At 37.9% G+C, this 23,124-nt stretch overlaps 1 protein-coding gene across 2 annotated transcripts in view; it reads left to right on the forward strand.

The window, feature by feature from the left end:
- The window catches only part of RASSF3 (Ras association domain family member 3), a 96,918-nt gene that overhangs the window by 6,536 nt on the left and 67,258 nt on the right, over nucleotides 1-23,124 (forward strand). Inside the window, exon 1 of one of the 2 annotated variants that reach the window (XM_072655270.1) lies at nucleotides 6,796-6,940. The exons of the other annotated variant lie outside the window; for it this stretch is intronic. Within the exon in view, the coding sequence (XP_072511371.1) occupies nucleotides 6,854-6,940 (87 nt within the window). The 5' untranslated portion in view covers nucleotides 6,796-6,853. Of the gene's footprint in view, nucleotides 1-6,795; nucleotides 6,941-23,124 lie in introns of those variants that run through there. 2 annotated transcript variants of the gene reach the window in all.

Consider the following 23,124-nt stretch of genomic DNA (forward strand, 5'->3'; position numbering starts at 1 on the left):
GCTAGTTCTTCATGTTCATGCATTTAAAGGTTTCTAATTTTTATGTGTGCAGAGTGAGGTATGCCTATGATGGATGTGTTTAGTTGGAAAAGGTGAGTCTAAGCTGAATTTAATGTAAGCTTGATAGCATTTTTTTCCCTATTGATTTCCATCCTGAAATGTAAAGTGTCCCGGAAGTTTTTAAACTTGCAGCAAGATTTTTGGGACACCTGTAGAGATTATTCACCTCTTCCATACAATTTTTATTCGGTAGCAAGCACATAATAGGTATTAAATACATATGTGTTAAATTGAATTTAATTAGAATATGATGACTTTTATTCACATCCCAAAACTGAAAGGAAAAAATCTTGGAGATAAAATATCATTAATCCCTGAAGAGTCTGATATTTCAGACTCCTCCTTTGGGAAGTCCTTTCACCCAACCTAGTCCTTAGGGAGTTGCCTGAGGGAATACAAAAAGCTAAAGGGCCTTGGCCTTGATCTGAGAGCTAGTAAATGTCAGAGATGGACTTTGAACCTTGGCCTTTCTTCCTCCAAACCCAGCAATCTATCCATACTATGCCAAGCTGCCTCAGATTTTCATTTCTTGCAGTCTAAATAAAAAAGGTACATGTAAAAAATTGAACCAGAAAGTTCATTCCCCACATGCTCAGGAGAGGAAGATTTCTCTGGGGTTTTCCCAGGTTTTTAAAATTAGGCTACATCTCTGGCTGTGTGTCAGGTTACACAGGAACCTCAAAATAATGCTATTTCCTGGTCATGTACTTGGAGTTTGTTTTAGAGAATGCAAATTTATGGAATAATTCTAGTAGGTTGGGGGTCGGACCCTTCCTTGGGATGGGTCATATGGGCATAACCACCCCCAGGCCTTTTTTCCATGAGTCTCTATTGGGAACCCTTTCAAAACCAGACTTTTAGCTATAACCTCTAAAGGGTTAATCTTGTGGTTCCTCCTAATTGTTTGTTTAGCACTTCTGATTAGGGCTGCTCCAGTGACTCTGAATGTATTTTGTATCCTTGGTATTTTGTTTTATGACGAAGGTTGAGTACAGTCTGAGAGATATCAAGTACCATTAACATAGTGATTCATACAATTATTTCTCTAAATAAAGATTTCTGCAGAGTGGGTTTCCACTCCACAGGATCATACCTGATACCATATATTTGTAGATACTGCTGTAAGGATTTTCAAAATCCTTTCACGTCTATTCTTGTGATTCTCATAAGAGCCCTGTGAGATAGGCTGGACAGATATTAGCCCCATTTTACATGTGGGAAAACAAGACTGAGGCCTTGCTTGTGACTAATACCAAGGGGCTAGAGATGGGACTCAGACCTAGGTCTGGTGATATCTACTTCCTCCTATCTTAGGATCAGAGATTTAGAACTGGTAGGAAATCCAGAAGTTAGCTGGTCAGATTTTATTTTACAAATGAGGAAACAGAGGCTCAGAGTTGAAGTGACTTGAAAAAGCCAGGATTTGAACATGGGGCTCCTGACTTCAAATCCAGCTCTCTTTGCCATACTTCCTTTCTTTGCAGGATATATTGAGAGAGTTTAAGAATAATTAGGAGGTACCAGCGCAAGGCATTTCTGAATTCTCCCAGAGTTGACTTCCAGGAAATAAGTCATATCCCCTCTGTTTGCCTAGCTGGCACCCAGTCATCCCCACTGCTAAGGAGAACAGGATCTTTTCCATCTTCTTGGGGAGATTTTCCTGAGATTTTACAGAATCTTTCTTTAGCAGTAGGGAAAATCAAAGCTTTCCAACCTGTAACCAATTTTTAAAACTCCTTCAGAAAGTGGTGAAATGTAGATCATGGAGAGACTGGGGAGCCCTTGAAGACTTTTTTTTTTTTATGCTAAAAACAATAGATATTTCTTTTAGCTTAATGCTTGAGTGAAGGGAAGAAAAAGAAAAGGAATATAGTACCTACTATGTACCAGGCACTACTAAGCACTTTACAAATACTGTCTCATTTGACCTCAAAACAGCTGTGAGAAGTAGGGGTTGTTATTATTTACATTTTACATTGAGGAAACTGAGGTAAACAGAGGTTTAAGTAACTTGCTCAAGGGTCACATAGATAGTTAATGGCTGATTAGTAGTAGGCACTTAATAAATGTTTATTGCCTGACTGACTGACAGACATAACTGGGATCAGTAAGTGTGTGGGGGTGATAGCTTTCTCTCCTCTTCTTCCCCAGCTTCCTGCCCCAGATGAACCATTACAGTAGAAGGCATGCCTTGAGACACACCAACTCTCTCTTAAACCCTTCATTATATGAAAACAATAAGTCTTATTATATCTTAGAAGTCAAGCTAATGTGCCTTTTGTGGATTCCTCACTGTCATCTTTTGCCTCCTGATGCAGTCATCTAAGGGTAATTCAGTGGTTATTCATGCATCACTTTTGGTCTTTTTCCAGATGTTATACAAAAGGAAATAATGAGATAGGGAGAAAGGAAGATGGATTTGTGAATCATAGACTCGGAAGAATGGATTTAGCAAACCAGACCTTGAGGGACATAATGGTGATTAATAATAATGATAGTCTACCATTAATGCAGTCACTGAAGTGTTAAAGTGAAAATGATTACTTGCCATTGTTTTTAAATATAGGGTTGTGAAAATAATTTTCTAATTGTTTCACAGTTTTTTTTTTTTAATTGCCTGAGCATATGAAACAAAGCCTCTGCCAAAATTTTGTTTCAGGTGTCTTTTAACATGGCATGTGAAGGACCTTGGGTAACTCAAGCACAAGCCAGGCTGGTTCAACAAGTCCAGGAAAGCTAATTGCGGGGAAAAATCTTTGTAGCAATAAAGGTCTGATACTTAATATTTACGGAATTGATACGAATAGATACAAGCCAGAACCATTCCCCAGTATGTAAATTGTCAAAGGCTGTAAACAAGCAGCTGGCAAAAGAGGAAATGTTATCCATCAACAGTCATATGAAAGAATATTTTAAATCACTAAGAGTAAGGGAAAAGCAAATTAAAATAACTTTGAGGTTTCACATCTCACCCATCAGTTGGCTAAGATGACAGAATATAAAAAATTAAATATTGGAGGTGCTGTGGGGAAAGAGGTAAGCTAATGCACTATTGGATCAGTGAATAAATAGATCTATATGTTGTGGAATACAATTTGGAATTATCCCCCATAAGTCACTAAACTGTTCATACTCTGGTCCATAAATGGCATTGTTAGGTAGGTAGATGCCCTAAGATTGTGAGGGAATGGTTTATATGATATATATATGTATATATATATATATTATACACACACACACACACATACACACATATTTATATGTGTGTATTTATATATTGTACAAATACATAAGTATGTATGGGATGTTCAGAGAGGACTAACACCATTGGTATAAAGGCTTGCCAACCCCTTTTCAGGGCTGCTTATCCATACCTTTGGTATCCAATGGGTCACCTAATTCTTACCTGTGTCTCCAAGAAGCTGTAGCATGTGCAGTGGCAACACCCCTGTAAAACCATCTCAGGTGGGCCAAACTAGGTTGAGGCTATCTAAAATCCATCAGTGAGTTGCGGAGTGTTGACTCTAAATATGTGAAAAGTGGGCAAATGAGAACAATTTGTTCCAGTGACCATGAAGGCAACTAAAGCAGCTGCTGTGGAGCTCTTAGAGCTTGGTCAGGCCAAGGGCATCCATCCACAGCATCCTAGGCCATCACCAGTCATCCTGACTTTTCTCTTGCCACTGGACTTCAAAGACTCTGGAAAAGAGAGTAAAGCTGATGCCTTTGTGCAGCTCTGCCTCTCTTAAATCTAATTTACTCACAGGTCAAGACATTACCCTGTGATGGTCCTCTTTGAACAGTAAATAACAATATTATGCAATTATTGTATACAATAAATGTATGTGTATACATTTTAAAATGTCTATATTTTACATCTAAAATATATTCACATACATACATTATATAGAATGCTTTTAATATATAAATATGTATGTATATGTACACATTTATATATTATGTAGTAATGTAATATATACACGTGTATGTATAATGCATTTAATATGAAATATATGTCTAAAATATATTTACATGTGCACATTATATATAATACTCTAAATATATAAACTATGTTCATATACACATGCATATATGATGCTTTTAATATATGATAAATAACATATTTAATAAATGCTTATTTACTCATTCACCTATAAATGGAAATCATTATACCATAAAGAAATGACAAATATGAATAATCAGAGAAACCTTGGGAAAATTTTTATGACTGATATGTAACAAAATAATCAACTCAGGATGAGAGTTTACGCAGCGGTCATTAGAATGTAAAGTAAAAACAACATCAGAAAACTCCAAGAACTCTGTGATCAACATAGGACTTGATTGTGATGCAGGCCTTTCCTCTGCCGGCACTGAGTTAATGCACAATAGATGTGGTATGAAGGATGTGTTTTTAGATATGACCAATGTAGAGGTCGTTACGTTGGAGAGAAGCCCACAGTTGGCAGTGAGAGAAGGGTCGAGTTTAGGATGTGACCCATTTTCCTGTTCTCTGATCATATACCCTTGGGGTGGGGGTGTCAGTCCAGGACCCTTTAAGAGCATTCCATGTCCCCTCCCCCTCTAAGGCAGTGGGCCCCATTTGGAAAACTGCTGCTACATAATGAGTTGCAAGATGACTTTTCACAACCTGAAATGGAAGGGAATTGAGTTGTTACCCATCTAATTAATCACATTAGAAAGGCATTAACTAAGAAAAAAACCATCTTTCTCTTTCCTAATAAATAATGGGCTAGATCCATAGGAGTGGATAACTGAATTTCTTCTAACCTATGAATTTTGTAAAATTTGGATCAGTTTCCTAACTAACCCTCTAGAATTCTTAGGGATCTAATTAATAATCCTAATGGAGGAGCACTAAAAACAGAGCAGCACAGATTGTATCCACAAAGGCGACCGTTCATATATGGCTATGCACCAAGATCGAATATTGTCTTTTTCTTGAAAATTTGCCTTGAGAATCTGATATTGAAATAAAGTTGGCACCTCCATCTCATCCCCTTGTTTCAAATTTCTTTTATGTTCTGATTCATTACAGCTTGGTTTGATTTTTCTCTTTCAAAAATCTTGCTCAAAAGAGCTTTAGAGTAAAACGACATTTAAAGTGTTCTTGTGGCTTTAGGAAAGGTGTCTTTCTTTTTTTTTTATGGCTTTAAAGGGTCTGAACCAGATTTACTGTGGAAACCTTTTCAAGAAATTAGTCCTGGTGACAATTTTAGGCATGTGTGACATTTTCCCCAAACAATCATTGAGGGGATTAGAAAATAGAGTGTATGTTAGTCAACCTTTTAATATTTCAGTGGGTCCATGATCTCACTGATCTAGGTACTTTTGATGTAGACCACAGTCCATGTAGGTGTGCTTAAATCTTCACAGGGAGGGGCTGCTCATTGTTCAGGTCAGGGATCATTCTTATAGGTGAGGGGTACACTCCCTAGTGGGCTGTACCAGATTAAAAGGTAATTGGGAAAAGTTTAACAAAATAAACAAAAATGGATAAAGATGATGCGTAGTTTTCCAAGTCAATGTGCAGCCAGAAAGGATCCTTATTTATGGTTTGGTGGCTCCTATTTCCATTTCTGAGTTTGTCACCACCATTCTAGGTGGTGGTGGTGGTTGAGGGGGAGGGGAAGTTTCTTTAGGACTCCATGTTAAGCAGGTACCAGTATAGGACTTGAATGTCTAACAATGTTGATATGATTCAATATCTCTTATAGTTTGTCAACTCATTTATCATTGAACTAATTCCTCTGAGTTTCAGTGTCCTCACTGATAAAGTAAGGATAATAAAATTTTGTGCAATAGTGAATCTTTACCCCAGTAAGTAGAGTTTTGCGTTTATCATGTATTTGCTTCTCTGGTGTTGTATACCTAATCTTTTCCCACTGATGAACTTTTCTGTTTTTTCTTTTTCACTAAATGCTTTTGGTTATTGCTGTCACATAGTAGGTGCTTAATAAATGTGCGTTTCCTTCCCTCTTCATTTTACAGATGAGAGTTCCTGCTAATAATAACTTGAAATTATTTGAAATAATAAATTAAAGAATGAAAATAAAGCTTTTAAGGGAATTAGAATTTATTTGGTGATAATTATCCTTAACATCCTACCTTGCCGAATTCTAAATTAGGTACTAGCTATGTTGCTCTTGCCATCATTATGAACATATTATTACAATAATTTTTTTTACTAGAAATCTGTTCCATGCAAGGCGCTGGTAGGTGAGATGTTCTTAAAGATGAAAATGGGTCAGGATTAAAAACTTGAGCAGATCTGTTCTATTTTAGCAATATTCGTTGTCCCATCACTTTCAACTGCCAGTGTTTTTGGAATGATGTGGTTTAGTTTTTCCATAATTGGTTTTTCATGAACCAGTCTTCTTGCATCCTCTTCCTCTATAAAGTTTCACAAATGAGCTTGTATTCTAATCCATTGTTGCAACTTTGGCTACCATTCCAGTTAGAATGTTAATATTTATTCTTTAAAGGGGTATTTCTGTATATGACCACACAGCTGTGTGCCATATTGTTTGCTCCCTTTTTAAGTTTATTGGGATTTCAAAGGGGGCATTGGGTGTGTTGAAGAGATTTATTGAAAACAAAAAACACAGTAGAGTCTTTTATCAAGAGGGTATGGTGGTTCCAATCTGGCCATAGTGCATGAAAAATGCCTGAAAGTTACATGTCTCCTCCAGGACTCTTCTTGTAGAAGGGAGCTAGTCATCATCTTCCTCTTCCTCATTGACTGTCTTAGCAAGGGAGAGCTAAATAACCGATGAATGGCCCCTCCGAGAAGTTTCCTGTTTCTCTCTATGCCGCCATTGTTGTGTGCCCTCGAGAATTCCTCAGAATTAACTATAAGGTACCTATCACAAGTATTCAGCTAACTTTTAAAAAGGACAAGAAAGAGAATTTGGGACGAGAACGTCTAATGCTTTAACGCAAATATTTAGATAAAAGAACTGTACTGTATCATAGAAGTTTTCTTTGTTGTTTTCATTTCTTTTTTTCCCCCCTTTATTTGGTTGGCAGGATAAGAGCCCTTGTTAGATGCAGAGTGGGGCTCAGTGCTGTTCATTTGACCCAACAGCTCATTGGCCCTTCCATCCTTAGGCCCTTTTATTCTGATGAATTATTACATAGTAATAATACATTTTAATTAATGGTTTATATTATACTATACTATAGTATTAATTGTATCCTAATATTCTACATTATAATATGAATATGTAGTAATTATACGATCATAAGACAATACTAATATATATTATCAATTCTGATTAATTCCCAAAATTGTAGGCTTAGGGTTTATAATTTGGGAAAGAACATCTCGGTTTTGTTGATGTTTTCCTTAGAGCCCACTCCAGTGCCTCTTTTTTGCCTAGAGTCTGACTTATGAAGGTTTCTCCTTTCACATTCACGTTTTTAAAAAGGATTTCTCGCTCAGTTGTGAATTTTAGCTGACTACATAGATTCAGTCTGGGCACTGGCCTGCTCATTCAGAACTAAAAAGTGAGTGATAATGATAGTTTTAGGGTCAGAGCTTAAGAGCTTAGAGAGAATTTAGGGGCCATTTAGCCCAGATCCTTTGTTTTACAGGTGAGAACACTGAGGCCCAGAGAAGTTCAGTAACTTGTCCAGGGCCGCACAGGTAGTGTGAAAAAGAATGAGAGTAATTTTGCCATTGTTGAGTCATTTTCTGGCAAGTCCAACTCATCATCACACAACTTGAGGTTTTCTTGGCAAAGATACTAGAATGATACTAGATACTAGAACTGTGCCGTTTTACTTTCCTTATTTTACAGATGAGAAACTAAGGCAAACAGTGTTAAGTGACTTGCCAAGTGACACACAGCTCGTACTTGCCTGAGCCTAGATTTGAAGTTATAAAAATGAGTCTTCCTCATTCTAGAACCTGCATTTTATCCGCTGTGCCGTGTAACTGCCCCGTTTTCATATTTAGCCTGTTCTTATGGGTCATTGCTATCGTCTGGGAAGGCAGCAATAAAGCCCTGTACTAGGGCCACCCAGTTGCGTAGCCTAGTACCTGGTACACAGTAGGTGCTTCATAAATGTGTATTGACCAACTGGTAGCACTGGGCATAGGGAAGAGGGGATGGATTCTAGAGATGAGGCAGTTGAATTGACAGTAATTGATTAGATTTGAAAGAAGTGAGAGAAAGGGCAAAGTCATAGTATTACAGAATAATGTCTTGGAAAAGGCAAAGGGAAAGATCATTTATTCTAACCTGTGGATGTCACAGATGAAATAACTGAGGCCCAGAGGGGTTAAGTGACCTGACTGAGGGCTGTGCCAGAGGACAGCAGCAGATCAGGGGTCCTCTTCACTCCAAATCTAGTTATCTTTCCACTCTGTCATGTCTCTGAAAAGTTAAGCCCAAGATTTAGACATGGGAGACCATGGTGTGACCAGAAGTTTAAGGGGAAAGATAATGAGCTCATTTTTAGATACGGTGAATTTGAGGTCCTTGTAGTCAGTTGGAAATTTGTGGGTCTGGGCCTCAGAAGATTTTCATTGCTCATTGAAAAGTATCCATATACTTTAGCTGGCATTCAATTCAGCAATGCAATTCTTATTTCATTTATTAAGTACCTACTGTGTGCCAGCACTCTGCTAAGCTCTATGTATACAAAAAGAGGCAAAAGACTTATCTGTCCCCTGCTCTCAAGGAGCTTAATCTAATGGGGGAAGACACTGGTGCAAACAAATCCATGCAAAATAAGCTATCTACAGGAAAAATAGGAAATAATTAAAGGAGGGAAGGCCCTGGAATTAAGAGTGGTTGGGGAAGGCTTCCTGTAGAAGGTGGGATTTTAGTTGGGACTTAATGGAAGCCAAAATGGTCAGTAGTTGGTGTAGAGGAAAGATGGCAAAACTTGGCTCCCCAGTTAAGACTACATTTCTTGAGGGCAGTGAAAGGCGAGCACCATGCCAAGTTATTCCCTGGTATCCCTTATGGGAAAAATGCCAGACATTCTTGTGACCCGTAATACTCCCCATTGCTGCCCTAGTCAGATTAAAATGTGATGGTTGGCCTGGGAGAGGGCCAGAAAAAATGCCCAAAGTTGAGAGCTGAAGTGTCTTATTCACAGAGTGGTCAGGAGGCCAGTGTCCCTGGATCATGGAGGGGTGTGTTGGGGAGTAAGGTGTAGGAAGACTGGAAGGAGAGGAGGGAGGAGGTTGGAAAAGGCTTTCAATGCCAGACGTCTCACAATGGATCCATCTTGTCTCTACAGTTTTATCTAACTGCTTCCCATCATGAACTATTCTGTATATTCTCTTGATATATTGTATATCTATCTATCTGTCTGTCTGTCTGTCTGTCTATCATCTATCTATCTATCTATCTATCTATCTATCTATCTTTCTTTCTTTCTATCTATCTATCTTTCTTTCTATCTATCTATCTATCTTTCTACCTATCTACCTGTATATTCTGTTGAAATTTACTAGTCCCCTTCCTCATCCTGTGAATTCTTTCCTCTGGTCCCTTTCTCAGGCCATCCTTAGAGGGAAGGCCTTTTCTCCCACTAGACCTGTTGACATCCTAGGGATCTTGAAGGTTTTGCTGAAATACTTCCTCCTCTTCATTTAACCCTTTAAAGTGTCCCTTATCCCCTCCCAAGGGAGGAGGGAGACTTTATCTGACATCCCTTGATTTTGTATTCTAATTCACCTATTATATTCTAATCTTGATTTTATTCTATAAGCTCCTCAGGAGTACAGATGATTACTTATTTATCTTTGTATCTGTCTAATCCCTAGCCCTGTATCTGGCACTCGTTGAAATTTTAATGTTTGTTTAGAATGCAAGTATGAATGAGAAGGGATCCAGGAACGAATGATCTCCATTTCTCTGAGATAGGGCACTGTGAGTGATTTTCATCTGCTTTCTGAAAGTCAGCAGACATCAAGATTAGCCTTGGTCACATTACTTCCTTAATAGCATGACTTGGTATTTGCTTAGTATTCGTCTATGAGGGAGAGCTCATTTCAGGGAGAGAATTTAACTTTTTTTATCTGTCACTTCCCATCTTTCTTGATAGCTCTTCTGAATATTAATCTTTTCAGATCAATGCTGACCTCCTCATAAGAATTTACCTTGATCTCTATGTTCTACAAATAAATTGTTTATTTCCAACTTCATATAACTTAGCATATGATTGTATATTTTCTTGTTCTTTGTTTCTTTAAAATGTATATTTCTTTATATTCTTTTTTTAACTACATTTTTTTGTTCTCCAGTGTTTCGCATGTACCAAACTTGTCTCCCAAGTAAAACTAAGTTTCTTGAGGGTAAGGAGAGGGTACCATATTATTCCTTCATTAATTCATAAATCATTCCTTCATTTCCCCTTACGGGAAAGGTGTCAGACGTACTTGTGGCCTCCGACACTCCTAATACTGCCCAAACTGGATTAAAATGTAATTGAGAAATGTTTAACAAAATAAATAAAAATACAGTAAAATGTAGATAATAAAAATTTGTGGTTTTCTAAGTCAGTATGTGGGCTGTTTCTTGTTGCAATCTAGGGGTTCTGAGAACCTCCAAATTCCAGAATTTCCATATGAATTTGATACCACTGCCTCATGGGATCTAGAATAGTGTAGAATAATCTTGTATCACTGATGGGAATATTAGACATAATTTAGACCATCCCCCTTAGTTTACAGACTGGCAAACCACTAGAGGGGAGCATTCAAAAAATCGCTAATTTAATTAAACGTATTGAGTGCATACTATGTCTCAAGCATTGTATTAGTCTGTACAGTTAAGACAAACTATTGAAATAGTATTGATTAGTTAGGTTTGTAAATAAGTTTATCATTAGTAATTTAAGTAAGCTTTCCCCACCAAATGTAACTTTTTGGGGGGGAGTTGTTGAATCTGTGGTTTCATTAGCAGGAATACTGCTAATGGGGAAATTCTCTCAAATTTCAATGGCGAACTACAGCAGTTCTGCACTTGACTGGGCCATAGTCACAGAGCCAGTGTATGAATTTGAACTCGTCTTTCTGACCCCAAGGTCAGTTTTGCTACACAATGATACTGCTTTTCATCACATTCATCGTTTCTTGTTGTACAGTCGTTTCAGATATGTCCAACTCTTTGTGACCCCATTTGGAGTTTTCTTGGCAGACACTGGAGAGATTTGTCATTTTCTTCTCTGGCTTATTTTACGTATATTGATGTGTCCATCTTTCTATAACACCTTTCTAATGTTTACTATTTCCTTCTTTTGCCATCTTTAACAGCTTGCTGGGTGTGAGGTGAAATCTTAGGGTTGGAATTTGCATTTCTTTTATTTTTTGTGATTTGGAATATTCTTTTCATAATTGTTTACAGTTTGTGTTTCTTCTTTTGACTTACCTTTTGGAAAATGGCTTTTGATCTTATATATTTAATAATAGCTAATAACTAAAATTTATATATAATGTTTACATGCTTATATAACACTTACCTATGTGCCAGATACTGTTCTAAGCACTTTATTATCTTATTTGATAACAACCCTGGGAGGTAGGTATTATTATTATCCCCATTTTACAGATGAGGAAACTGAGGCAGAGACTTGCCCAGTCATACAGCTAGTAAGTGTTTGAGGCTGTATTTGACTTCAGGTCTTTCTGACTCCAAGCTCAGCTCCGTTTTTAACTGTTACACCTAGCTGTTAGTTTGTCTATATATCTCTCAGACCCTTACTGGAGATAGTTGATATAAAGATTTTTTTTCTCCATAGTTCAATAACTTCCCTTCTTATCCTTGACAATTTAATTTTATGCAGAAACTTTTAAATTTCATTTCATCAGTATTAGCTTTTATTTTGTAATTGTCTCTACCCCTTATTTGGTTAAGAACTCACCTTTGATTTATATCTGTAATTCTCTTTCAAATTTCTTGTGATATGATCTTTAATATTTAGGTTTCATCCATTTTGAATGGGTTATGTAATACATGAGATTTTGGTCTAAGCCTACTTCCTTCCAGACTGCTCTCCAGTTTTCCTAGCAGTTATTCTCAAACAGGGAGTTCTTTCCCAGGTTATTTATTGTACATTTGGTTATTGCATTTTTTGACTCTTCTTTGTCTAGGCTGTTCCACCGAACTACTTTTCTGGGGTTTTTTAGACAGTACCAAATGGCTTTAATGATCATTGTTTTGCCTAATAAGGTCTACAAATGCTAATCCTCTTCCTTTTTGCTGCCTTTTTTTCATTACCCTAATAAGTCTGGATGTTGGTTCTTCCAAATGAATTTTTTTATTTTTTCTACCTCAAAAAAGTGCTTCTTTGGCATAGCACTAAATCTGTAAGTTAACTTTGGTAGTATTGTCATTTTTATTATATGGCAAGGTCCAGCCAGGAACAGTGAATATCCTTTAGGTTATTGAAGTTGTACTTTATTTCCTTAAGGAGTTTTCTAATTGAATCTGTAAAGGTATTGAGAGGTATCTTTTGTAGATTGCCTTCCAAATATTTTATGCATTTTGTAATTGTTTTGTCCCAGACTTATTCTATTATTGTCCTCCTTTACATTGTTATTCTCTGGAAAAGCTATTGATTCTCATGGGTTTGTTTTGTAGTCTGCCACTTTGCTGAAGGTATTAACCTCAATTAGTATCTACTGATTATTTCTTAGGATTTTCTGAGTAAACTCTTATGTTATTTTTTAAAATTGCAGTCTATTTCTGGAGTGGCTTGGATATAGTTTTGCCTTAGGGCCAGAGGAAAGTTGAAGTCCCTTCTAATCTTAATATTCTGTTCATAGGATCGTAGATTTAGAGTTAAAGTAGTTAAAATAGGGCAAGGAGAATGAACTAGATTTGGATTGCCTTTGGGAAATCCCACAGCTGACCTCAAACTTCCCTCTGGAAGCAGAGGTCAGTCTTTCTAATACTAAGTAGCATTCTATCAGAGTTGCTTTATGGTATCAAGACCAAGACGTGGAGTACAATTTTCTCCAAGGAACAAATAAGTGTATTACGCAGAGCCAGCAGAGTTACATGGTCTGTGTGAGCAGGCTGCAACTTATAACCAATGACAAACTCCTAAGAGTAGGAATGAAAGACACTTATACGACGGAAGAAAAGATGAGCTGTGGTTATATAGAAAAAATGAGGGATGACAAGAAGAGAGGATTTCAGAGAGAAAGAAGGGCTGGCCCTTCAGGTTTAGGGTTGTGACTTGTATTGTTGGAGGAATTTCATTTGCGCTTATAAGGGACATCAGGGATCACTTAGTTCACCCCTCTCTGTTTTTTATCAATGAGGAATCTGAGATCCCCGGAAGTTGTTTACTCAAGTAGTAAGCAGCAGAGTCAAGGCTCTTACCTAACCAGGGCATTTAAGTCTCCACATCTAACATTCTTTATTTCTACATCACTATGCTGTCTTTTGTTACACTGCTGTATTTCTAATTTGAAAAGAAAATGTGCTTTAATTGAAAATAAAAATTATTTGGCCTAATTATTATTAAAAATTATTAAAAAATTATTTGTCCTAAGTGTGCCAGAGATTTTAAAAAGCCATCACTGATATCTGCTCACAGTGCTTTTTATTTGTAGCAGACACATAGAACTGGTTACTGGGAATACTGTGGTATATTTTGAAATTATTAATAGCTAGCATTTATATAAAAGTTATATTGATAGCTTTATATATTATATAATTTAACATTAATATAATCAGCTATAAAGTAGAAATATATTTATATCATATAAATATCATGTATTTATATAGTTTTAAGGTTTGCAAAGCATTTCTTGTGTATTATCTCCTCATACCAAATTAGGGAAGAAAGGGTATGTATCCCGGTGTTTTGAAAGTGAATCTGACTTGAATTGGTTGTGTGGCCAGTTAGGTGGAACAGTAGATAAAGCAGCGCACTTGGAATGAGAAAGACCTGAGTTCAAATTTACCCTAAGACACTTACTAGTTGTGTGATCTTGAGCAACTCATTTAACTTTGGTTTGGTTTAGTTTCCTTATCTGTAAGATGATGGTAATAACAGCACCTACCTGGTAGGGTTTCTGTGAGACCCAAATGAGGTAAAATTTGTAAAGCTTTCAGCACAGTGCTTGCCACATTGTAGGCACTACATGAATGTTAGCTGTTATTACTGTTACTACTTGGCACATGGTAAGGACTCAGTAAATGCATATTGATTGGAATTGGCTCAAACATTGATTCCCTGTAGAGATTCCCAGGTTTCAAACCATTCTACTATTCCATTGAGTTTTTAATTTGGGGAATCCACCCACCATAAGTGAATCTCAAGCCTATTCAGATGGTTTAGATTTCTAAATTTATAGTCTTAAAGTGAGCTAGCTATACTTGTCCTTGGCTTAAGTAATAGACGAAAGTAACACTGGAGTTGTGCCAGATTGCTTAGTTAGTTTAATCTCCTCTCCTAAGAAGCTAAATTGTTTTAACGTGATCTGGTAGTGATTTTTTTTTTTAACTCCATGGAATTTGAAAGTTCATTTTGGCACATGAAATGGATGATTCCAAAAATGAGTTAGTGATTTTAATAATATAGTCATGGATTTTGTGCCCAAAATAGCTTTTCATTGAGAAGGCAAGGTCCATTGGGGGAATATACGCATTCATGAAGATACAGTAATGCTGCTGTTTAAATTTGGCCCAGTTAGCATTTTCCTGTCAACGTTCAAAATCAGTTTCTTCAGTCCTATTGTTTGCATTATGAAATATCCCAGAAGGCTTTTAGAAAAAATTAACTGGTTGCTCTTTTATAAAAGGCTTTGAAGAGAAAAAGCACTCCTAAATTTTATATAAATACATTTATTCCACTTTGCTTTGGCATCAACACTGTTGTCTGATAATTAGCTTTAGATGGTTGTCACTTAGCTCTTTTCATCTATCTTTTGGGGAGGAAATGGGTGGGTGACAACTGGTATTTAAGCTAAATATTGACTTACAGAGACTTGCTATAGATTACATGCTGTTTTGCTCCTTCCCTTCTCCAGATAATGTAACTCCCAAGGAGTTTCTGCTGTCAGTCAAAATGGTAACCTCCAATTAATTAGATCCCAGCTCTTTAATTTAGTTGTCTGGATTTTCCAGGAAGGTGGGTATTCTAGAGTCATGGGCAAAGGTAGTGAATGATATGGTTTATTCCTCTCACTCCTAATGCCCCATTCCTTTGTAACAATCAAATGTACTGCACCTAAATATTAATTTCATGCCAAGGATTGGGATTTCCCAGGCTCTGTGTTTCAGAATCAGAGTGGGTCCAGTTATATATTAACAGCTGAAAGTTGTGTAGCACCTTAATGTTTACAGAGCGTTTTTTATTAAGAGTCAGTTGTGGTGTGGTGATAGGAAGCACTTGTTCCACAGAAGACTTGAGTTCGAACACTTTCTCTGATGCTTTGTTGTTGTTAAGTCAGGTCTGACTCTTTCATGACCCCACTTGGGGTTTTCTTGGCAAAGATGCTGGAGTGGTTTGCCATTTTCTTCAACTCATTTTACAGATGAGAGAACTGAGGCAAACAAGGTTAAGTAACTTGCCCAGGGTCACACAGCTAGGAAGGGTCTAAGACTGGATTTGAACTCAGGTCTTGACCCCAGGCCTGCTGCACTATCCTCTGTGTACATTGTATACACACACACACACACACACACACACACACACAAATGTTGTATGCTTATACACAAACAACTATGTTACATATATGACATGTATATGTTATATTATAGTTGTATATAACATAACTATGTAACATAATTTGTAATACTTAAATTTATAAGTGTACTTATAATTATGTAATAAATCACATGTACATATATTATATGTAACATACTATCTGTAGTGTCATTACTATGGCCTGATTTTAATTGAGACCACTCCTTGGCTCGCCTTCCAATTAACAGTGCTTGCTCTTGGGTCGTTGCCTTTTTGTAGGTTCATATGCCTAGCATGCCTTCTCTCCTTTTCTTTACACATTGAATTCCTAATCATTCTTTAAAGCCCCTCTCTCTAAAACTATTTGATCCCTTGCTTGGAAATGTCATTCCCCTTTAGACCTCTTCGTAGCATTTGGTTTTGCTTTTCTCTAATGCACTCCTTTAGACTGTAAAATTGCTGGCATGAATAGCTATCTTGTGTGGGTTTCTTATCTCCCTATGAGACAGTAAACTCTTTGAGCCTAGAGATCATGTGTTATCTGATTTTGTATCCTCATGCTCCCCAGGACCTTTTAGCATGGTGCTCTGTACACAGTAAATGCCTAATAGATGTTATTATGATGACGATGATTTGTATTGTTAATCAAAAGCTCATTTCAAGTGAATAAGCAGTAGCCCATTGGTAGAAAGCTTTATGTGTATTTGGGCAGTTAGGATAGCTTTAAGCCTAGATGGCCTGTTCTGTAGCTTATTATTATTTACCTTTTTTTTGTTTCTGCCTCTTTTAAATCAGGAGAAAGACTCAAGACAGAGTAAGAAATGTCAAACAGTTCACACACACACTAACCTCTTGGGGTTTGCTAAGCATTTGTAGAAAGTTTTGTTGAATGCCAGCTAACTGCCAACCACTGTTGTACTTTGCAGTTTGATATTATAAAAGTCATAGGAGCCATATGGAGGCCCAACTTGACATTTACTATCTATGTGACCTTGGGTAAGTAAATTCACATTTCAGGGTTCCAGTTTTCTTATTAGTAGAATGAGGAGATTGTGACATAGGGGTGGATGACCACTTCAGGTCCTTTCCACCTTCCAGCCTGTGATCTTGTATCTACTTGGTGTGCCTATAAGTTCAGTTTGGAAAATTGAATATATGATGATATATGGTATCATTGTGTGTGTGTGTGTGTGTGTGTGTGTGTGTGTGTGTGTAAACCAGATATATCTATCTATATCTATCTATCTATCTATCTATCTATCTATCTATCTATCTATCTATCTATCTATGATGAAACTAGGAAAAACAGATCCACTTATCAAAAAGTGTAAAAGTGGTAGCAAAGACTAATGACAAGTGTTGAGAAGGAGGACCTGGACCATACTGTCTAGCCAGATCCTGAGGGCAGGATGAGCTGCCAAATACCATGTCATGGAAGAAACTTGGGAGCAGAGACTCAAGAAAGAACGTATATCTGGAAACAGCTGAATATTTCTGCTTCCTCCCAACTTTGACCAGCTCACCTGTCCAAGCCAAGTACGTTCTGCAACATCATTTATCCAGGAGAACAGTTCCATGGAAGCGGATGAAACAGCCTGAACTTCTGATGTGCAGAAACTTTGGCCATAAGAGACAATCCTAAATTATTTTTCCAAGTTCTGGCATCATCAGGACTTTCTGATATGAAAATCAGTTACCATAGGAACAAATTCATAGACTGTTAGGCTATTCCAAAATTAGACCATTGTGTCTTGGAAACTGCAGTTGTTAAGTATTTCAGGTATATCTTGAAGAGATCCTTTTTCCTTCACACTGTACTCAATACCTTTCGCCTTTTGGAGGAAGCTCAATAAACATTTGTTGAATTTTTGTTTGCCCAGTTTTACACCATAATCATGTTTTTTATTAGTTTTTATTGCCTTCTAACTTGAATAGAAGCTTAACTAACTTCTTGTGACTCAAGAGAAAGGAAGTGCTGGACAGGGCAGATCACATCTGTTATATGTTAATTAGTTTTAACTTTTTGAATGAAACTTAATTTATAATTCCGCCTAAGCCATCTGAAGTTGTTTGCCCTCTGACACATACTATACTGCGTCTTTTCACTTTGCTGCAGGTTTGGGAAAAGTGAAACCCAGTTTTTCAGATGATTATACCTCTGATCATTAGAAAATTTGACTTAACTCTCTTATTTAAATTTAGCCCAACCCCCTTATTTTGCATATGAGGAAATCTCAGAGTGGTGAAATAAACTGGATGACTTTGAGTTTCATTAACTCAAGTGAGTGTGGATCAGACATCTGTAAATTTGTATGGGATAATTTTTAAAATGGCCTTAAATGCTTTCTGGAGTTCATTTGCAAATCAGTTTTGATTACATAGATTTTCATTATAATCTGAGTGGTTAAACAAAAGGGAAGATGAGACTCAAATAGTTCATTATTCACTCCAAGCCTGTCTTTAATCAATTAGATTTTATTTTGGTAAAAGAATAAGTCATCGTGGAAAATACCCCTTTGCAAAGATCAAACTAGTAGATAGCAGGATGAGGAAGACAGGACTGGACAGAAACAGTCTGGTATATTCCCTCTAAGGGGAATTAAAAAAGAAGACAGTTTGACTTTATCACACTTTTCATCCCACTCAGGTTTTCTTGGCTTAGTTTGTGGTTTATTTCTTACCCAATGTACCTGCTGGACTGGTTTTTATAAACTGATGATATCAGTGGTTTGATATATTTGTCTATTTTGACCTTCCACATGGTGCTCAGTTGTCCCCAAAGCTGGGGCTGTGGTGTAACACCAAAGGGTATATGACCAACCACTTGGAGGATGGGAAAATGAATTGTGTCCCACCTTCCTAGTGGTAATAAATTCTGGGCTTGTCTCCAGCATAGCTACCTATGCTACCTTTTTATCCATTGTTGCTCAGTACTCTCCCACTCACACTCCTATGGTTGTACCAGATGTCAGCCCCTCAGGGCCTTTATAACCTAATTACAACCGAGGCACAGTTGTAAATTTCATGTCCTGCCCCCATGATTACTTGCAGACTGGGGAGGTCCATGCTCCTCCAGGGATGGGTTTCTGCCATCATGCATCTCACTACCATAAACTTATTCCCAAGTCCACCAGTCTTCCAGATTTACTTGTTTATGTTAAGGGCCCTACCATTTGGGTCGACCAACCTTGAGTATTATCCTTGACTACTCACTACATCTTACTCCATATCACAATTTTGGAGACCTTTATATTAAAGATCATTAAGGATAAGTTTATAAGTGTCTTCCAAAGGAGAAACTCTCCCCTCCCCCACTTTGTTTTTCCTTTATTTGTACCCCACCCGAAGCTGCTAGTTTAAAAACAGTTTTTACAACCATTTATTCTCTCTCCCCCTGTACTCCCCTCCCCTCAATTAAATAACAAAACAAAAAGAAAACATAACAAATAGGCATAGTCTAGCAAAATAAAGCAAAAAAAAAAATGTGTCTCATTCAACATTTTTAAATCACTTTTCTGGGCAGGATGTGGATTCTCAGTTAGATCCAAGTTCTTTCTAAATTGTTTTTCTCTGCATCATTATTCTCTTGGTCCTGATCATTTCACTCTGTATCAGTTCTTAGAGGTCTTCCCATTAACCCATTCCATTTGTATAGTCTAACTTTTTAAAAGCTGTTTCCCTAATAGATGCTCACCCTCTTAATTTCCAGTTCTTGGACACTACAGAGAGCCCCCCTTTCTCTCTCTATGTGTGTGTAGTATATATGGGTCATTTTCATGATTCTTTGATCTTCCCCCTAGAATATTTATGTATTTACATTACTTTTATGTACATCTCTTACATAGATTTATGTGCATCTACCGTCTCATTGGTCCTTGAGGCGAGGGGCTGTTTCTTTTTCACCATTGCATCCCCAGCACGTAGTTTGATATTTGCAAGCATGGCAGGGACTTACTAAATGGTTATAAAAACAAGCCCCAGGAGTAGCATGTGATGAGGGTTTGTAGAAGGTAACTATAGGGGTATCGTAGCTAAACAGTGGCTGTGAAAATGAAAAGTCACCTTTGAAATTCAATTCAGCAGGCTTTTAAAATTATTATTTATGTATAACATCCATTTTGAGTTCAGAATTCTCTCTCTCCCTCGTCCAAATTTCAACAGGCTTTTACAAGTGTCTGTTATATGCCAAAGGCAGCTTGGTGGGTTCAGTGGATCGTGTCAGGCCTGGAGTCAGGCAGGCCTGAGTTTAAATCCAGTCTCAGGTACTTGCTAGCTGTGTGATCCTAGGCAAGTCACTTAACCCTGTTTGCCTCAGTTTACTCATCTGTAAAGTGAGGGGTAGAAGGAAATGACAAACTTCTCTAGTATCTTTGCCAAGAATATTTCGAATGGGGTCACAAAGAGTCAGATATGACTGAACAACAACAAAAATTATATGCCAGACACTGGGCTAGGGATACAAAAGCAAAAAAAAGAAATATTCTCCTTCCCTCAAGGAGCTTAAATTCTATTTTTATTCTGTTCAGGGGAAACAACATTTAACCAAATATATGCAAAGTGGTTGTGGGAGAAGGGCTCAGGAGAGGCCCTTGTTCAGAAGTTGGTGCTTGGGCCGAGTTTTATTATCCCAAGTAAAAGGTTTCCTCAGCAGTGTAATGTCTTTTTCAAATATGGTTCCACTCCTGATTTATCTGACTTGTGTGTTTTCTACTGGCTGGAATCCAGATGTAAGATACTTTTTGGGGGGGTGGCATAAATCTCTGCAGAAAGTTCTTCAGTGTTCTCTTGTTGGCAGATGTGTTTAGGAAAAATGCCAAGATTTAAGATTTCATTGCTCCCTATAAAACTGTGGTCTCCAGGGAGGCCCTGGCATGAGCCCTAGGAAGGGGAGGATGGGAAGATGGATACTATCCTACCCTGCCCTCCTCACTGCAACCAATTACAGAGCTGGTTTGCAAAATTTCCTCCTCCCTTCACCCTGACTTCTGGTGCCTGTGCAAGCTCCCGAGCCCTCCCCTTCTGTTCCAGGCTTGGTGCCTACCTCCTCCTTCCCTTACCTCCCCCATAACTGAAATTAGGTTGACTTTTCACTCTAGTGTCATGCTCACACAGCCCCTTATAATTTAGAATTTTAATTATCTGTGTGCTTTATCTCCTTATTCGGTTACAATTGTGGGCTTATCTAATTTTTCTGTTTCTTGCATCAGTCATTTAGCAAGCTTTTTTGAAGGGTTTGCTAGGCAGCTAGCTAGGTAACCCAGTGGATGGAGCTGGACATGGATTCTGGAAGACCCAAATTCAGATTCTGCTTCAGGTACTTACTAACCCTGAGTATAAGTCTTTTGGCTTCCTTCTGCTGTATCTGTAAAATGGAGAATTAATAATCACCCCTTCCTTAGGGTAGTTGCTAGGATCAAGTGAGATGCTAATAAAGCACTAAATGAACCTTAAAACACTATATAAATGCTGTATGTTAGATTTTCCTTCTTTCCATCATTTTTTCTTTCGTTTGAGAAAGTAAAGTAGGCGTGCTACTAATTGGCTAAGACTAGGATGTGTGGCCTTCTCAATCATTCATCTGCATTCATGCAGATGTTTCCTTTTAAAAGTTGCAGTTTAGGTGGTATGTTTGGGGACAGCTCATGGGGTCATGAAAGATCTGTTGCTTATGTTTTGGTACTGTCTGTATCCCGGGTAAAGGGTGAGATGGGGCTAGAGGTAAAAGTCAGCTTCCTATACCATTAACCCACTTACAAACTCTGGATGCAACAGCTGAATTCAGTAAACATTTATGGAAGGCTGGACTGTGCAAGTCCTCAAGGAGCTTACAGAAACTCATATATTAGAACCCCAGCTATTCAATTTTTCTGCCAAGTCAAAGCTGTCAAAACTCTCTTGTCAAGTAGCAGCATGACTCACTTCAGGAATAAATAAAATACTTCTCTAGTGTGGAGTGGGGAGGGACAGAGGGAGACAGTTCAGAATTTAAAATGTAACCAAAAATATTTTAAAAGAATGAATAAAATGGTATATTAACAATAGCTATTATTTGTTGTTATTCAATTGTTACAGTCATGTCTGACTCTTCAGAACCCCTTTTGGGGGGTTTTCTTGGGTTTTCAAACACTAGAGTGGTTTGCCAATTCCTTCTCCAGCTCATTTTACAATGAGGACACTGAGGCAGATAGGGTTAAGTGACTTGCCACAGCTAGTAAGTGTCTGAGACAGGATTTTTACTCAGGTCTTCCTGACTCCTGGCCTTGGCACTCTTATCTATTTTACCACCTAGTTGCCCCCAGCTGCTTTTTGTATAAGGCCTATCTGGGCAAGGGGTGAAGAATCTTCAGCCTCAAGGCTACATGTGGCCCTCTGGGTCCTCAGTTGAAGTCCTTTGACTGAATCCAAACTTCACAAAAAGTGTTCACAGAAATTTGGATTAAGTTAGAGGGCTGCACTTGAGGACCCAGAGGGCCACATGTGGCCTCGAGGCTGAAGGTTTACTACTCCTGATGCAGGGCACTAGTGCTAAATTCCTTAATCTCATTTGATCCTTATAAAAAGTCTGGGAGGTAGGTGCTATTATTATTTCCATTTTACAGTAGAAGAAACTGAGGCAAACAGAGGAGTTTGTTGTTCAGCTGTGTCCAACTCTTCATGACCCTGGCAGAGATACTGGAGGGGTTTGCCATTACCTTCTCCAGGGGATTAAGACAAACAGAGGTTAAGTGACTTTCCCAAGATCATACAGCTAGTGTCTAAGGCCATGTAATAGCAAGGACCCCAGAATATACAGGAGGGCCTGCTGTATAGGTTCTTAGATCTGCTTTTCTAAAAGGAAAGAAATTTTTGAGGGGTCAACAGTCACTTTAATTAAACATATACCAACTGAGAAAATACAAGCAGTTCAGAAAAAAAGAGCAACAGACAGGACTTCCAACTGTCTGACCATAAGCAGCTCCTTAGTGACTTCCCAGAGTCTAGACTGGCCAAAGGAACACCTCCGGTAAGTAAGCCCCAAAGTAAAACCTCACCTCAGAGTGTTTATACATTTTTCAGAGCCAGAGGGCATGGCCCTCTGACTTAGTGCCTCAAAAGAAATTAACAAAAGATATTGAGACCTAAATCTGTTCCCCCACCTACCATTAACCTTACATTAACATTCCAGGCCAGATTTGAATTTAGGATTTCTTGATGTCAGGCCCACTGCTCTATCCACTGTGCCATCTAACTGTTTGGAACCTACTTTTCCTGGGATTTCTGCAGAAACCTTATAGTAAAATGCAGAAGAAAACTATGTAGTATGGCCTAGTTTTCCCTGTTCTTCAGAACTCCTTCATGGGACAAAAATAAAGAGGAGTCCATGGGAGGAGGGGAGGAGAA

Source organism: Notamacropus eugenii, chromosome 3 (assembly GCF_028372415.1).
Source record: "Notamacropus eugenii isolate mMacEug1 chromosome 3, mMacEug1.pri_v2, whole genome shotgun sequence".
NCBI classification, from domain to species: Eukaryota; Metazoa; Chordata; class Mammalia; order Diprotodontia; family Macropodidae; genus Notamacropus; species Notamacropus eugenii.